Raw genomic sequence first — 18,878 nt, forward strand, 5'->3', positions numbered from 1 at the left:
ATTTTTCTTTTTGTTTAATTTCGCTCCAGTACCTCTGTTTTCGTCTGCATTTGGCGGAGGAGGTCCTTCTCTAATTTGCTGCAATCTTCTCAGCAGCTCCTCTTTAGTAATCTCCCCTAAAGTGAGACACATTACAAAACAAATAAAGGTTTAGAGCAGTGATTTTCAACACAAAATTAAAGCAATCTACATATGCCTATTTCAGTGAAACAAAACGCTCTACAAAGTTCCTTGATATGCAACAAGCTATCAAAGTTGTAAATAGGAGGTGAAATTGGAGGTGTAGCCAACAGCACCTAAGACATGCCCTAAAAAATTTGCATTTACTGTAAAATCCCTTTCTTGGAGTCATTGAGGGCCAAAGGAATTCTCAGACCTTGTTCATACTTGTGGTGGGGGGAAAAAAAAAAAAAGGCATTCTAACTAGGGATGCACCGAAATTAAAATTCTGGGCCGAAGCCAAAAATGCAGGAAGCCCTTGGCCGAAAACCGAAAAGGACTTTTTTCCCCCCAAATGATTTTAAAATAGATAGAACAGGGGCATACACCAAAAACAGGCAGCGACGTACACCTGTCGCTGCCACGCTGTCACAGTATATGTACTGTGACGGGTTGGCAAGTGGTTAATTTAATTACCAATGGTATTAGTATTATGCAGCATGAGGGAGTTAAGGTATTGCCACTGCTGGTCACTGACGCATTAGTGACCGACCAGTGGCAGTTAATTAACCCCTTTGTGCTGCATTAGTGCAACCAGTATCAGTGTTAATTAACACTGGTTGCACTGATACTGGTTGCACTAATGCAGCACAAAGGGGTTAATTAACTGCCACTGGTAGGTCACTAATGCATCAGTGACCAGCAGTGGAAATACCTTAACCCCCTCATGCTGCACAATACAAAGCTCGCCTCAGCCTCCCCCCCCCCCCCCCCACTGCCTCAGCGTCTACCCCCCGCGTAGGGTGGAGTCTTCTACATCATCACGTCACTTCCGGCACTCGGAGCTAGAGCCGTGGAACGCGGAAGCTTCCCGGCTGAAAACCACTGATCGCGGACAGCCTGCAGCCTAACTTGTGAGTCACCACACTCATTCGTTCCAGTTGTACTTAAAATACGGCACCAGGGGGTTTCCTTTTCTGTGTTTATTTTTGAGGAACACACAGTTCATAAAACGGTTAATAAGGATTGGAGGAACCCCTGGGCACCATCCTAAGCAGAAGCCATAGCAGGTTGTATATAGGGTGCGACACCTAGTGGCCACGCTGGTGGTTGCAACCCGGAGCTTTTTTAATTTACATTGAAAACCTTGTAAATCGATCGGCTCTTTTATTTTGATTTTTTTCACCCCTGCTCACATTAACACTTACTCAATGATTTTGTTTCCATTTTCAATTTAATCTATCACTTATAATTTCTTCACCGATCGGATGTACACTGCACTTGTTATATTTATTCTTGAATAAAATTCACTGTCTCTTCCCATTCTTCTTTGTGGATTTTTTGCACTGGCACTTTGCACTGCATTACTGCACGACTATCCTATAATTTACAAATTATTATTAAAACCGGTCTCTGCTCAGACCGTGAGCCACTTGTGCACTTTATAATTTATTTATTATATTCAGGTATTACTATACAATTGCATTAGATTATGAGTCACTTGTGCACTTTATAAATTTTATATTTAAACATCACTGTTTATTTGACAAGTTATCCATTCACTCAGTGCACCTAATCTCTTAAAAAGGTAGCGCCCCTTCTCAACCTTTGTTAGTATGATGCTTTCGACAACCGACTCCGACTTTTCGGCCAAAAATAAATCTGGTGTGTAGGCTATATAATTTTTGTTGGCCGTCAACAAAACGGCCGATTTTCCGTCAGTCAGTACAGATTTCGTCAGACAAAAATCTGATGAGCAAGACTGGGCATGCTCAGAGATGAAAAAACACACGGAAATTAAACCATCATATGACATCACTTCTGAAGTAGATTTTTGTTGGCCGAGAAAATTTGTGTGCAGTCTAGAGCACATTTCAACCAACACAACAACACTGGACAAAAGACGGCCGATCGGTCGGCCAATAATCGATGCGTGTGTACGAGGCATAACTCTGCTTTTCTCAAGTCGTCTTCCAGAGCAGCCCATTAGACAATGAGCCAGAATGTACCAATCTAGGGAGGGACCACTGCCTTGAGAACCTATCAACCAAACGCCTGCTTCTGAGTAGAGAGGAGGTCCAGGCGATAATGTTTAACAAAGGTCGAAAAATTAGACCAGGTGGTCACCTTACATTTGTTCCAGTGAGGCTCCAGACCTATAAGCTCAGGGACGTGGACAAGGCTCTTGTTGAATGCGCATTGACAAATGGCAGAGAAACATTTCTAGCTCTACAGGCTTCGGCAAGTGTCTGCTTTATCCACCCGGCTATGGTGGCCTTGGAGGCTCCATTATCCTTGTGTGTCCCAGAAAAAAACTAAGGCCTCAAAATTTCCTAAAGGTTTTGTTAACCTCTAGGTATGTGAGAAGAACCCTTCTGACATCCAAAAAACCAAAATCCCTTGCTTTCTCATTTTAAGAAAATTACAAAAAGGTTGGTAGCACAATATCCTGTGATCTATGAAAGGAAGTGGCTTCCTCCCTAGATGAGAGAGCCTGTAATTCGCTGACCCTGCGAGCTGACGTAACTGCAACCAGGAATGTTTTTAGTGAGCAATTTCACTGACAAATACTTCAGGGGCTCGAAGGGAACAGTCACTAAAGCGTGAAGGACTAGAGACAGGTCCCAAGGACATGTTCTGGCAACCATTGGTTTTGACCTGATAATTGCCTTGAAAAACCTCGCTATGGCAGGCTTTTCTAAAACTACTGTACTGGAGGAAAAAACACTCCAAGATCATGTTTTGATAACCGACCCTGCTCTTCAATTTCAAGCGTGACAGACCGCTTTTAACAAATCATCAACATATTCTAGTGACAACTTGTCCCTAGAGCCCCTGACGGAATCCCTATCCTTAGGCTCTTCCCCCGATCCGGATTCCTCCTGTGAGGAATGGGGAAACCTAGTCTCTTCTGTGTCCTCATTTTCCGCACCCTGCGACGGAGCTCCAGCGACGGTCCTGAGGCCTGACTGAGTGGGAGTCTGCATCTTGTCAATCAGGGTCCTTGAAGGAACTAGAAGGTAGAGGAAAGCTAATCTCTAACTCAAGTGAGCATCTTCTGAGAGGATATAGTTGGGTCATCAGTCACTAAACTGTCTATGCAAGTGTGGCAGACCACTTTACTCCACGAGGAGCTTAGCTTTGCCTCACAAACTGCACATTTCCTCTTGGGTGGTTGCGCCTGGACCTTGTCCGGAGCCTTGGACTGCAAACAAAAAACAAAAAGCCTAGTTTGATAATCAGGCCACCTAGTTCTCGAAAACACACCCCAGTGCAGGAGAGACAAAAGGCGCTCCTTCACCAAGCCCCAAAAAGCTGATGACGGAGGAAAAGCCCCACAGGATATGCAAAAGGAAAGAGTCCCCAGGCCTACCTGAAAGGTTCTGGTGCTAGAGCCTGCATCCACTGCCTGAGCAGTAGCTGCAGAGTAGTCTATTCTGCTGCTCTTGGTGTTCCACAGCCTCTGCTGGGTGTCAAACTACACCAGCCGCCCAGCAGTCCCGTTTGCAACTTGGACTGGGACCAGCTTTTCTGGCGCTACGCCACTTCCTCTGGGCCAGCGTGGAACGCAGAAGCTCCACACCTTCCTCCCTACACGCCATTGGAGCAGCAAATGTGCTCTTTCCTGCTCTGCTTGGCCAGCCATCCTGCTAGCATGGACGCTGTCATTTTGGATGCATCACGTAAGGCAGACAGAGACCATCCCTCCTGATTCCCTGACATCACCAGTAGTCCTTGCCCTCCCCAGGCACTGAGGCCAGGAAATAAGCAGCCACCACCAACCCGCAGGTATGAGGTATCGCACTGGGCAGGAGAAGGCGTATAGGATTCTCTACCAAGTCTCCATAGGACAGACCATGAGACCCAAAAGAACCAGGTTACAACCCCCCCCCCCCCCCCGTCAGGAGGAAACACTAATACTGAAGGGGGAGGACTAGAGGACCGCCTTTTCTCTAGTGGGGTTAATGCGTTTCCTGTCTTGGTAGGAGGAGCCCTAAATATCGGGCTGTCTTGGAAGACGACTTGAGAAATTTTATTTCAGTGAATTGCAGCCAGATAGAGGGATGGGAGCAAAATGTCCTTGTAGCAAAATGTCCTTGTAGATGTGAAAGCCATGGCTATCTTAGGCAGGAAGGAAACCCAGGGACTTGACATTACCTTGTGCATATGCAAAATCAGAAAGGGTTCTTGCAAAGCCTGGCATTCAGACATTTGTCGAGAGGGAGAGAGAGGCACTCCGGAGCGAACCCGCACAAACACCCCAAAAGCAAGCAGCTCAGCTATGTGGGCACTTGGCAGGGAAGGGGGGGGGGGGTGTCGACGAAGAAGAGGATAGGGGCTGCTCTGTAAAGCCATTGTACAGTGCAGGGAGCTATAAAAGGCTTGCTATTTCTAATAAATACAATTTCATCTTTTACAAACACTCAGATTACCAGCGGCCTAGCAACTAGCATTTTCAGAAGGAGAATCCACGTGTGTGTGTCTTTTAAGTATATAGCAAAGACTTTCTTTGGAATCTTTAGTATCTATAGACTGAACTGTTTGATGAGGATTCACTAGCTTAAACTATGAATCATTTTTTTTCAGTCATAGCAAGCATGCCGCAGGGTTGTCTGCCAGGTTGACATTAGTCAGGTGTTTGATAGTACTGGTCACTGCTTGTCAGAAAGGTTTAAGTTTCGAGCATTCCCAAAAAACGTGCAACATGGTGCCTCAGCCGTCACTGCACCGCCAACACGTATCAGGCACCTGTGGAGAAAAACGGTGTAGGGTTGTGGGGACCCTATACCACCTTGTCAAAATCTTAGAACCAGTTTCCTGGACCTTCGTAGCTATTAAGGATTTCTGCGCAAAGTGGAGGATTGTCTTTTTAAGTGTCGATAAATTGCGTAGCAAGGTCGGATTCCCACCAAGTGAGAATGGTAGGAGTAAAATTGGATGTCGGTCGAATGAGGGCAGCATAGATAAGAGAGACAATGGCGGGTCGGTTCCCCCCCTATGACAAATACATTTCAGCTCCGTAAGCTGACGAGAGATACCTGGAAGAGCATTTACAGAGAAAGTTCCGGAGCTGGAGACTGCCCCAAGTCTAAGGTGGGGGTCTGCAGCAGAAGCAACTGCAGCTGGGGAGAGTTTACCATCCTACCCAAAGAAGTCCCAGAGATAAAGATGGTCACCGGACACCAGATGGAAAAACTGAGGGCTCTGGAGACCAGGTTCAAATTCCGGATTTCCTAGAATAGGGATCATGGGAGAAGGTAATGGGGGGCGGGGGAACAATGTGCAATGGAAAGCCTCCCTGGACACCAGTAATATGCTTCCCAAAGTAGGAGGATTATAAGCACCTTCGGCAGTGGCGAGGTAATCCACGGCCAACTCTTTGCCGTGTTGCCCGAGTCCTCCAACTCCATGGCCACTCAATGCTTTGCCTCAGTATGGTAATGCCAATCTGCTCAATAGTAGGCCCGTATATCAGGTAGGCCTACTCCACCCCAAAGTTTGGAAAGATGGAGAAGCTGGAGTTGAAGGCGTGGTTTTTGATGTGACCAAACAAGCTCTCATAACATGGAGTTTATGCATTTGAAAAAAGAGGGAGGCAAACTGATAGGGAGAGCCTGCATCAGGTAAAGAATCCTGGGTAGCACCGTCATCTTAAGGGCACTACAGCGACCAAACCAATTTAAAAATGTGCGTGTGCCAGTGAAGTAGGTCAGCCCGCAATCGCATAGGCAGTGGGTCAAAATTGGCTGCATAAAGGGCAACAGGGTCTAAGGTAACGTTAACTCCCAGATAGTAGATGGTATCGGTCGCCCAACGGAAGAAGGAGGGATGAAGACTATCAACAGTGGCCCGGTCTAATGAGATAAAGATAGCAGAGACTTAGACAAGTTGATTTAAAAATAAGATAGGGTGCCATAAGTATGCAACGATTGTAACAACTTTGGCAGAGATGCCAGCGGGTCAGTCAAAAAGAAAATCAGGTCATCTGTAAAAGCAGCGACCTTATGAACCCCAGATGACTTCTGATATCCCGCAATTCCGGTGTCTGACCGAACTATACAAAGAAAAAGTTCTAAGGAGAGAATGAAGAATAAGGGCGAAAGGGGGCAACTTTGGCGGGTTCCATTTGTGATAAAAAAAAAATAAAAAATCAGAACGCTTTTCGTTGACCTTGACAGCAGCCGAGGGACAAGAGTAGAGAAAGCCAACTCAGCATGAAAGACCCCAGCCCAATATGTTCCAAGGTGGCACAGATAAATTGCCAAATGATCCTATCAAAAGCCTTCTCAGGCATCCGTAGACAGCAAGAGAAAAGGGTGGCGGGCAGTTCTGGCAGCATGGATCAGGTTCACAACCCAGATAGTGTTATCTCGTGGCTCCTGTAAAGTTAGAAATCCCGCCTGGGCTCGGTGAATTAGGGGAGGGGTGCGATAGTCCAGACGGTTTGTCAGAACTATGGCAAACAACTAAGTCCATGTTTCGGACGACGATGGGATGGTAGCTACCACAGAGGTCCCTCCCCTCCTTAGGAATTAGGCATCTATTGGCATAGACTGACCTTCCGTGAGAGGGTTGGATGCAGATACTAAGTAGGGAGACAGAACCTCAATGAAAGCCTTGTAATAGGCTGGTGTGAGCCCATCAGGAGCTCTTAGGTTTTGATTTGGCCAAGGCTGCCCCAGCTCCTCCACCGTAATAGGTTCCTCCAGTTCCCCCCTTACCTCGGTAGAAAGATGGCAAACCCAGGAAGGCTATACAAGACAAAATTTTAACTGATTCAGGGGAGGGTCAGCTGTAGAGGAATGACAGATAATATTATAAAGGCCCTGGTAGAAGGTGTGAAACTCAGCCGCCATTGCAGAAGTGGTCAGCTTCAGCCCATCAGAGGCCAAAATTGAGGGGAAAAAAAAGGTTCTAATTCGAGGCCCATGTAGAGCCTGGGCCAGCAAAGTGCCTGGTTTATTCGAAAACTCATACATAGCATGACGAGCCCATGCCAACTTCTGCTTTGTTTTATGAAAGGAGACACTGGAGCGCCTCCTGGACCTTAAGAAGATCTTTGTAAGTAGAACGAGCAAGGCTTGCTTTGTGAGAGCATTCCAAGGTGTGCAGCTTTGACAGAAGCTAATCAGTAAGTCGGGTTCGTTCCCGCTTAAGGTGGGATCCAACCCACATCAACACACCCTGACCAACCAGCTTATAAGCTTCCCACAGTACCAGGGGACTGGTACAACTGAATCATGGTTGATAGAGAAATCGTCTGTCAAAGGGGCCTGCAATTTGGCAATGGAATCTATCGATTGTAACAGTGGTTCATTTAGCCTCCAGGACGGAGGGCTCAGGGTAACTGGACCAACTTTAAGTGTCAGGTGGACCAGGGCATGGTCGGAGAACGAAAGGACATAGATGCGCGCAGACAACTCTGGGCAGATCCTTATGCTAGACCAAAAGATAGTCAAGACGTGATTAAGTATGATGGACTCGCGAGAAATAAGAATAGTGCTGCTCTTAGGGGGGGGGGTACAACCTCCAGGGGTCAACCAAGTGCAAAAGCTGAAAGTCTGATTTTAAGGGGAATAGGAATGAGAGGAAACATGCGACACATCCAGGGTCCATAGAAAAATTAAGGGCCCCTCCGAAGACCAGGATCCCCTCCGAGAAATCCAAGCGTACCAGAAGAAGGTCCCGCAAAAACTGGGAGCAGTCTACATTAGGGAAATAAACGTTGCCAAAAGGTGACCTGTACATCCATATTCTTCCCCTTGAGTAGGAGGAAGCGGCTCTGGGCACCCGGTTGCACCGCATCAAAGGACCATGGGCACCGACTTGAATAACCCCTTTGGATTTTGTAATGGGTGAGGGACCGATACGCCAACGGGAAGTCTCTATTGGTCAATTCAGGAATATTGTCACTCTTTAAGTGTGTTTCTTGTAGAAAGGTGACTTGAGATTTTTCCGCAGATCGGCTAGCAACCAAGAGCGTTTCTCTGGAATATCATGACCTCTCACATTGAGAGGGGCGACCTTAAGGTGACCCATGGTTAACTACACTAGGAACGGATGGGCGCGTCGCCAGGAAAGAGTAGCTTCACTAGGTGGCCCCAGGTGAGAGAGAGACAGAAACCACAGAGAACTTTGTGGAAGAGGGAAGGGAAAGCAGGGAAAAAGAAAGGGATACAAAGGGAGGGACAGTAAAGAAAAGGGGAGACGTCTACAAAGCAAAAACACTTGGGTCTCCAACTGAGCACACTAAGTACCCAGACAGGTAAACTGCCCTATCGGGGGTGTCCGGAACGCAGAGCGATCAAGGATGGAGATGCACAGATTGGGAATCCTAGTAGAACGTGGTAAAAATCTAAACATAATAAAGCCCTTAAAATGATGAGTAACTGGGGCGTTAGGGGTAGAACCATGTTGGTGTTGCGGGCGAGAATCTGGGGGTGGATTCAACCCTAAAAAATCAAAAGAGAAAAAGAAAATAGGCAGGGAATTTGTTTTCCTACTTCATCCAGCCCAACAGCACCAAGACCATCTGTCCAGGTACAACACACGTATGCCCCCCAAAAAACAAACTTATGCCCAAAATATGTAAAAGGCAACAGGATGGACCCCATAACCCCACCAATGAGGCTATCATCCCAACCACTGAGAGCAAAGACATAGAATAAACTATTAAAGTTAAATTCAGTAGCTTCCATGGCACACAAAGCGGGCGATCACTGGTCCAGCAACAGGGTCCGGCTCAGCACTCAAAATAGGGGAAAGGAAGGGGGACAATCCGCAACTGACGATTCAACAATCAACTTGTATGGTCATTGGCTGCCCCCAACCAGGATGGATGAGAGCAGGCAGACACCATCTAATCCATGCCAGTTGCGGCAACTCCAGGCTCAGAGCACAAGAAACAAAAGCAAAAAAAAAAAAAAAAAGAGTCCCTAACTCCCTCAAGCCAGAGGCAGATACAGAGGGGCCAAAAGGCATAACCAGGTGCCTTCAAGGCACCTGCCAGACAAAACCTCTGCATACTTGAGGGAAAGCAAGGACCAACCAGGCCCCCTTTTATCCTTTAGAAATGAGCCCAGGAGTGTCGCGGGTAGCAATAAAAAGGTGACTGACATAGCAATGACACACACGAAAAGCATATAGAGGCATCGGTAACAAAAACGGAGTGGACAGGACAAGGATAGCTGCAAAATTAGGGATGCACCGAAATGAAATTCTTGGCCGAAGCCGAATAATAATGAAATGCTTGGCCGAAGGCCGAATACCGAACGCGATGTTTCGCATTTTTTAACATAAAATATGCCCATTAGCGTGCCCCTTAACATAAAATATGCCCATCGGCGTGCCCCTTAACATAAAATATGCCCATCAGAATGCCCCTTAACATAAAATATGCTCATCAGAGTGCCCCTTAACATAAAATATGCTCATCAGCATGTCCCTTAGCATAAAATAAGGGGCACGCTGATGGGCACATTTTATGTTAGGGGGCACGCTGATGGGCACATTTTATGTTAGGGGGCACGCTGATGGGCACATTTTATGTTAGGGGGCACTCTGATGGGCAAAACAAAACATTTAAATCAGCGTTGCTCTTAACAAAATATGCCCATTAGCGTGCCCCTTAACATAAAATATGCCCATCAGAGTGCCCCTTAACATAAAATATGCTCATCAGCATGTCCCTTAGCATAAAATAAGGGGCACGCTGATGGCCACATTTTATGTCAAGGGAGCACTCTGTTGGGCACATTTTTTTTCTTTTTTTTTTTTTTTTAAGGGGCACTTTATAGGGCACTGTAATGTAATGAGCATGGCAAGTGGCAACAACATATGGCAGTCTGCACACTAATGCTTGTGCAGCTACCGTATTCTCCCCCAAATGTGCTCAGCTCCACATACCTGAACTGCAGCCAGGTCGGAGCCAAAAGCCGCGAACAGGGGGGCGGGGCATGCACATAGTGTCACGCTCGCTGGACCTAGTGTGAAGGAGCCGCAGTCAGGAGCAGGGGGCGGGACGCGCGCATGACGTCACACCCCCTACTCGCGGCCGGACAGGACACCGGCGGCATATGAGAAGGGAGCCGGGAGCCGCAATGAGGAAGGGGAGCGGTCCGGGCGGAAGCTGACATTGTTCGGCACAAAATTATTCGGACGAACACCGAAAGTGCTATTTTCTCTATTTTCGGCCGAATAATGTTCGGCCGCCGAATATTCGGTGCATCCCTAAAAATAATTAACAGTTATGAAACTGAGTCAAGCATGGCAGATTTACAGGAGGGAAAACCTCACTGAATCAGTCTTCCGATGAAGCTGGCGTGGATCTGTGAGGCTCCCGGGTCCCGACTATATGCTCGAGAGGGACTGCACTGTGGTCTTGGTGAGCACAAGGTGAAGGCCTCCAGGCATGGCAGAAAGTCAAATCAGTTGGGAACTGCTACGACAGGTTTATCAAGAAAACTGAATAGGATAGGCAATTGTTCAGGAGAACGCAGGTAGAACTCAGTCCCCCGTTTCCTCATGAGAAGGTGGAAGGGATGGCCCTAGCGGTTGAACGCTTCTGCTTCACGAATGACCTCAAGAGGACGAAGCATCCCCAGCATGGCCCGAGTGTGCCTGGATACATCTGGGTAAACTCAGATAGCAGCCCCATCAAAGTCAATGGGGCCTTTGACCCAGGTTTGGGATAGGATCTCCTCCTTTATAGTGAAGAATAGCAGGGCCAGATGCTTCCTGGGATGGGGAGGCTGTGCATAGGCCCTGCACCCTATGGACGCGGTCCAGCTCGACTGTAGGTGGTTTCCTCAGCAATTGGTTGAGAATTGCCACCACTGTGGTGCACAAGTGTGGGCCCATGGTGGCCTCAGGAATCCCTCTAACGCGCAAATTGTTCCGCTGTTTATAGTTCTCGCCATCGTCCAGCCATTACTGGACATCAATAAAATGGTGGCGGAGTGCCTGTTTGTCAGCCTCTATGGCAGATAGTAGAGCGTCTGTGTAGGTGGAAGCTGCCTCAAGGTCTGTCACTCTCTCAACAGTGTCTACCTGCTTGTGGATGTCCTGTAACTCCCTGGAGAGTGCATTAACAATAGAAGCAGCCATTTCCTGCAGGTCCTGTTTCGTAGGAAAATCTGCCAAGATCCCCCGAATGGCACCCTCGGTGCGGCTGTCAAGACTCTTTGTCAGAGCTGGCCGGGTCGGGGAGTCTGCCCGCGGGATCCCTGGCAAAATGATCTGCGAATCCGGCCGAGGAAGAGCTACTGTGGTGTCCCCCTGAGCAGAGGCTTGAGTCAATAGAGCTGCCTTTGAGGAAGCCTGGCCGGCGGAGCTGGTGCGCGACGGCGCCATCTTGAAAGATGTCGCAGGAGAAGAGATCAGGTGCTGGCAGAGGAAATAGTGGGTAATTTCTAGGGATGCACCGAAATGAAAATTCTGTGCCGAAACCGAAAATGCAGGATGCCCTTGGCCAAAAACCGAAAATTACTTTTTTCCCCCCAAATAATTTTAAAATAGATAGAACAGGGGCATACACCAAAAACAGGCAGGCGTACACTTGTAGCTGCCACCCTGTCGCAGTATAGTGGTTAATTTAAATTACCAATGGTATTTGTATTATGCAGCATGAGGGGGTTAATGTTTTGCCACTGCTGGTCACTGATGAATTAGTGACTGACCAGTGGCAGTTAATTAACCCCTTTGTGCTGCATTAGTGCAACCAGTATCAGTGTTAATTAACACTGGTTGCTCTGCTACTGGTTGCACTAATGCAGCACAAAGGGGTTAATTAACTGCCACTGGTCGGTCACCAATTCATCAGTGACCAGCAGTGGCAATGCATTAACCCCCCTCATGCTGCATAATACTAATACCATTGGTAAGCTCGCCTCAGTGTCCCTCCCCCCCCCCCCTGCCTCAGCGTCCCACCCCTGCCTCAGCATCCCTCACAATCCCAATGCAATCTCCTTACTCTCCGCTCCAGTCCTCCTGTGTCCCTCCTTTCAAAAGACCCACCCGCCTCCCGGTGATGTTACTATTACTACGATCTGTGCATGAATGAACTAACACACCGGGCGGGCGAGTGGCCGCTAATAGCTATAACTATGTGAACGCTTCATTTCCCTGTCAGCGGAGATACATGCCTGACAGGGAAGTGAAGCGCTCACATAGTTCCAGCTATTCGCGGCCGCTCGCCCGGTGTGTTAATTCATTCATGCACAGATCGCAGTAGTAGTGACATCACCGGGAGGCGGGTTTTTTTAAACCTGCACTGCGCCCGCAAATCTTTAGTATCGGCATATTTAACCCATTTTCGGCCGAAATGGAATAAGCCCATTATCGGCCGAAATTTCGGTGCATCACTAGTAATTTCACATCCCCTAGTCTCCCCACCTGTCAGTGGCAGTCTCCGGTCCACAGACGTGTAAGGTAGGCAGAGCGGCATGTCTCTACAGGCGGTTCCCTGTCCATGCAGAGCTGGGGAATCAGCATCCTCACTCCGCCATCGCTAGGACATACCCCCACATGGGGCAGATTTTGATCCGATCAGCAGGGAAGCAGCTCACAGATCTCCTGATGATCAGAACAGGCAGAAGACACATACGTTTCCACTTTCTGTACTTTTCTCAATCACTTTTTTGGACGAACAGAGCCTGCTCTGTTCTATGGGCAGTGGGGAGTAAATGGACTCAGTGTGTTTACACCCCACTACTCCAACTAAACTAAAAAGGAAAAATCCCCTTGTGTGGTGCGTTTTTTTTTTATTTTAGACAAGACAGACAAGTCAGTTTACACCCACATGCTCATAGGAATTGACATTCTGATCAGATCTACCTGAAAAACTGACAAGCGGACCTGATCAAAATGGCCGTATGTAAGGGACCGGAAATTAGGTAACCCGTCGGAAAAAAAAAAAAAAAAAAAAAAGTAGATATGCAAATTTTGGCCGCCCAAACATATTAGGCGAAAATGGAGTTATCAGCATTTTGCCAATAAGAGAAAAAGGTGCAGATTTTACCGCAAATTTGTGGCGATTTTACTGTGCTTATGGTTTGTTTTCCATAGACCATGTGACAAAAAAAAAAAAAAAAAAAAAAAAAAAAAAAACTTAACGGGTGCGTTAATGATGCGTTTTAGCTGTGTTTTCAATGCATTTCAATGGTGAGATTCGATACGCAACCAGCAGGATTTCAACACTGCAATGGACCAGTGTGAGGACTAGGGCTGAAACAATTATTCGACAACTAATCGATTATGAAAATAGTTGTCAATTACTTTCATAATCGATTAGTCAGCAGATTAGTTATCCTGCATTCCGAATGCATTATTTGTTTACATATCAGAAAATACAGTGCAACGCACATACAGCTCAGAAAACCGCCCATACATGTATGTAGATGGCAAAGAACTTGTGAATGTGTGAGGAGCAATGCCTCATGGGAAATTAGTCCTGGGCAAGAGAAGGAACCAAGTGATTCTAAAAGACAGGTTTTTTTATTCCTTGCTATAGTGACACACTATACAGTACTACACTATACTGCTTCCTATAGGGGCACTTGGAAGGCAGGGGGAGCGAAGAGGAGAATCAGTGCTGCTCTTTGCAAAACCATTACACAGAGCGGGTAAGTATGACAAGAAAAAGAAAAAGAAAAAATACAACCTTTACAACCACTTTAAGGGCTCTGTGCAGGGAAGATCAGCATCTGAACCCAGAGAAGGTGGAGGCTGATAGCCTAGAGGTGATATAAGGCATTGGTAAGCCGAGGCAAGCTTACCAATGGTATTTGTATTATGCAGCATGAGGAGGTTAATGTATTGCCACTGCTGGTCACTGATGCATTAGTGACCGACCAGTGGCAGTTAATTAACCCCTTTGTGCTGCATTAGTGCAACCAGTATCAGCGCAACCAGTGTTAATTAACACTGATACTGGTTGCACTAATGCAGCACAAAGGGGTTAATTAACTGCCACTGGTCGGTCACTAATGCATCAGTGACCAGCAGTGGCAATACATTAACCCCCTCATGCTGCATAATACAAATATCATTGGTAATTAAATTAACCTCTTGCCAACCCGTCACAGTACATATACTGTGACAGGGTAGCAGTGACAGGTGTACGTCGCTGCCTGTTTTTGGTGTAAGCCCCTCTATTTTAAAATTATTTGGGGAAAAAAAGTAATTTTCGGTTTTCGGCCAAGGGCATCCTGCATTTTCGGTTTTGGCCCAGAATTTTCATTTCGGTGCATTCCTAATTTAAAGTAAAAGTACCAGTATTGTGCATTATATTTAAAATTATTATACCCTTGAAAAAAAAAAAAAAAAAGTCTCAGCTTTTAGTGCTACTTTATTATAAAATGTTATCCCCCCCCCCCCCCCTTCATATAGTTTCAGGTCTGACCCCCATTAAGTGTCACTATAAAGCAATATTAAAAGAAACCTGATTAGGTCTACTGAATGTCATTGTCTGTGATAAAATAACTTGATGGCTTTATCACTTGTTTATGGGATTGTTTGTTTATATGGTGATTGCACAAGTGTAATCTGCATTGCTTAGGCCCCTTTCACACTAGTGCGACTTGTCCCGCGATTTTGGACCGCAAAATCGCATGACAAGTCGTTTTCTATTATTTTCAATGAGCCCCATTCATATCAGTGCGTTTTGAAGTCGCACTGACTTCAAAGTAGTTCCTGCACTACTTTGCCACAATTTGATTGCGTTTTGAGCCATAGCCACTGCTTTCAAAATCGCGCCGCAAAAATCGCGTCCCATAAGTGTGAAAGGGGCCTTAGTCTCTGTAGAGACATTTGTACAGACAGTCTCTGTAGAGCCACTCACAATTACAAACTTGATTTTACAAAACAGCCTGAAAATGCACTTTCAAAACCAACTTATACCCTTCCACTTTCCTTGCCTACAATTTTCAATACAAGAGACATTTTTAATCCTGCCCATGCAATGGGATCCACTGGAGTCCAACTGACGTAGGTATGCACACACAATCCTGCGACTCTGCGACACCAGCACTACCAGCAGGTCTATAAATACAAACCTTCCACCCAACATTCTTGTTAATGGTGGAAACTTACTGTAATGCAGGGCAAATATATGCATTTGCCATTTATGAATAAAACCAAATTCAAACAGCCATCGCCCAACAAAATGTAACCGATAAAGTCTTCATAAAAACTTCAAACCCACTGCTGGCAAAACACCTAAGGCTCCATGTACACGGGACGTTGTAAATGGCCGTTTAGGAGCAGTTGGGTGTTTTTTTCCAGAAGTCCCTGAACCCACCTACATGTGATCTTAATCTGTCCATGTACACAGGGTCGTTTAGTCATTTGCAGGCAGTTGAGTTCAGGGACGTTTTTTTGGAACGCAATTATTTGCGTTCGAACATGTGTTTCCCGTCGTTTCAAACGCAAAAACGGGACAGAACACGACCAAACGTGATGAAGTACGATCAGCCACGTTATACGTTTTTTTTTCTTCCATTCAAAAATCAATGGTTCCCTATGGGAGCCTATTGATTTGAATGTAAGGCGCACCGCAAGTCGGATCAGGATGATCCGACTTGCGCTGTGAGAATCTTGAGGGGGAACTCCACGCCAAAAATAGGAAAAAGAAAAAAAAAAAAAAAAAAAACTGCATGGGGGTCCCCCCCAGGTTCCAAACCAGGCCCTTCGGTTCTAGTATGGAATTTGAAGGTAGACCCACTCCGAAAATACAGCGTGGGGTCCTCTCCAAAATTCATACCAGACCCTTATCCGAGCATGCAGCCCAGTAGGACAGGAAGGGGGAGGGGACGAGCTCTGCACCCCCCACCCCAAAGCACCTTGCCCCCATGTTGATTAGGACAAGGGCCTCATCCCCACAACCACAACCCTGGCCGGTGGTTGTGGGAGTCTGCGGGCAGGGGGCTCATCGGAATCTGGAAGCCCCCTTTAACAAGGGGGCCCCCCAGATCCCGAACCCCCTCCCTATGTGAATGGGTATGGGGTACACTGTACCCCTACCCATTCACCCCATAAAAGGCAGTGTTTGAAAACGACAGGAGACGTTTTGGAAAGTTTATTAAAAAATCTTCATCCGGTCTTCTCCCTCTCCGCTCTTCTGCCCTCGGCTCGTCTTCTTCCTCCGGTCCTCCTCAGACGATGTCTCCGGTGATTATGCCGGTCTCTGCAGCTTGTTATATAGCCATTGTGTTCGTGGCTCCCAGGTGACGTCATCAGGAGACCCCGCCCCCTCATGTCACAGATGACTTCGTCTGTGACATGAGGGGGCGAGGTCTCCTGATGATGTCACCTGGCGACCACGCCCACAATGGCTATATAACAAGCTGCAGAGCCCAGCATAATCACCGGAGACATCGTCTGAGGAGGACCGAAGGAAGAAGATGAGCCGAGGGCAAAAGAGCAGAAGAGCGGACAGCAAAAGAGCAGAAGAGCTGAGAGGGAGAAGACCAGAGCGGAGAAGACCGGATGAAGATTTTTTTTAATAAACTTTCCAAAACGTCTCCTGTCGTTATTTACATGCACTGCCTTTTATGGGGTGAATGGGTAGGGGTACAGTGTACCCCATACCCATAGGGAGGGGGTCCGGGATCTGGGGGGCCCCCTTGTTAAAGGGGGCTTCCAGATTCCGATGAGCCCCCTGCCCGCAGACCCCCCACAACCACCGGCCAGGGTTGTGGGGATGAGGCCCTTGTCCTCATCGACATGGGAGCAAGGTGCTTTGGGGTGGGGGGTGCCGAGCTCCCTGTGCCCCAAAGCACCAACCCCCCCCCCCCATGTTGAGGGCATGTGGCCTGGTATGGTCCAGGTCCCCTTCCTGTCCTACCGGGCTGCATGCTCGGATAAGGGTCTGGTATGGATTTTGGGGGGACCCCACACCGTTTTTTTCGGTGGGTCTACCCTCAAATTCAATACTAGACCCAAAGGGCCTGGTTTGGAACCGGGGGGGGGGGGACACCCCACGCAGTTTTTTTCCCCATTTTTGGCGTGGAGTTCCCCCTCAAGATTCTCACAGCGCACTTGCGGTGCGCCTTCCATTCAAATCAATAGGCTCCCATAGGGAACCATTAATTTTGAATAGAGGCAGAAAAAACGCTGCTAAAAGCAACGTGGCCAAACGTGCAATAACGCCAATGGAAAAAGCTACTGAAAGCACGTTTAACAGCTGCTTTTCCCGACGTCAGAACATACATACACATGATAAAAGCTACAAATACTTTCACTGTTTCACAGTAGAAATAATATTTATATTATAGTAGGGATTATCTGTTTTTTGTACTAAATAAAGGCTATTTTTTTTCAACCCTCATCAAGACTGGTGATAAAAAAAAAAAAAGCATGCTGCTGCTACTAAATGTCTTATGCTGCCTATACATATGTATTGGAGTTTTGGACAAGAATATTTATATGAATATTTGTACAAAAATTATTTGTATATGCGTTGAATGGACGAGTGTTTGAAAATTCCACTTTCTTTTACAATTGAATTTTAAAATAAATATAACTTCTGAGCAAAAACCAAATACACCATTTGAAGATTTGTTTGATCGAGAAGTTTTCTATTCTGCTCCTTCAAATTTTCCTGTCACTGTAGTTGACAACGAACACAGAATGGACCCCACTAATGGTTAGAAAACCAGATGAATGTTCTTAAAAATTTTCTAAAGAAAAATTTGTTTGTGTATGACCAGCATAAGTGACAGTAGGCGCAGGGAGCCTGTATCAAGCTACCCTGCCTATTACAAGGAAGTGTGTCATGATTATTATATAACAATCCGGTCTTAAAAATTTGCAAAACAGTGTTTTAGGTCTTTTCAAATCTTAAAAATGTTGATCTCGGAGTCTATGTACCATATTTAGACCTGTAATAATTAGGGATGAACCGAAATTTCGGCCACTGAAATTATCGGCCGAAAAATGAGCCTCTCTCATTTCGGCCGATAATGGTTTAACATTGCCGAAAATAATGGCCGCCATGGGGAAGGAGGAGGGCGCAGCGCAGGTTTTAAAAGTCCCGCCTCTGGCCGGCTGTCCACCTCTCAATGACGTCCCTACTACGATCTTTGCGTTCATGAAGGGACATACCAGGCGGGAGGGCGGGGCGAGCAGCCGCTATAGATAGAACTATGTGATCCTTCCCTGTCAGCTCAGCGCGACTATATGTGAATGAGAAGTGACCTGAAACCGGGCGGGGGGGGTGGGGGGGGGGGCGTATGGATCGGCCGCTATTAGCTGTAACTATGCGAGAGCTTCACTTCACTGTCAGGCATGTATCTCCGCTGACAGGGAGGTGAAGTGCTCACATAGTTACAGCTAATAGCGGCCACTCGCCCCGCCCCATCGCCCGGTGTTAGGGTCAGTTCTGTTCTCATTCACACATAGTCCGGCTGAGCTGACAGGGATGGATCACATAGTTATATCTATAGCGGCCGCTCGCTCCGCCCTCCCTCCTGGTATGTCACTTCATTCAACACAGATCACAGTAGTGACATGACCGGGAGGCGGTGCCGCCGGCCAGAGGTGGGATTTTTGAATGTAGGACACCCGAGGAGGGACGCTGAGCCGGGGGGGGAGGGGAGAAATGGGGGAGAGCTGAGGCAGTGGGAGATGGGGGAGAGCTGAGGCGGTGGGGGGGGGGGGGTGGGAGATGGGGGAGAGCTGAGGCAGTGGGGGGGGGGGTGGGAGATGGGGGGAGAGCTGAG

At 47.1% G+C, this 18,878-nt stretch overlaps 1 protein-coding gene across 2 annotated transcripts in view; it reads right to left on the minus strand.

The window, feature by feature from the left end:
• RLIM (ring finger protein, LIM domain interacting) overlaps nucleotides 1-18,878 on the minus strand; it is a 51,492-nt gene that overhangs the window by 8,782 nt on the left and 23,832 nt on the right. For both annotated transcript variants that reach the window (XM_082264460.1, XM_082264461.1), the window contains exon 3: nucleotides 33-116. In XM_082264460.1, coding sequence (XP_082120586.1) covers nucleotides 33-116 — 84 coding nt within the window. The remainder of the gene's footprint in view (nucleotides 1-32; nucleotides 117-18,878) is intronic.

This window comes from Pelophylax lessonae, assembly GCF_965119305.1.
Source record: "Pelophylax lessonae genome assembly, chromosome: 7".
NCBI classification, from domain to species: Eukaryota; Metazoa; Chordata; class Amphibia; order Anura; family Ranidae; genus Pelophylax; species Pelophylax lessonae.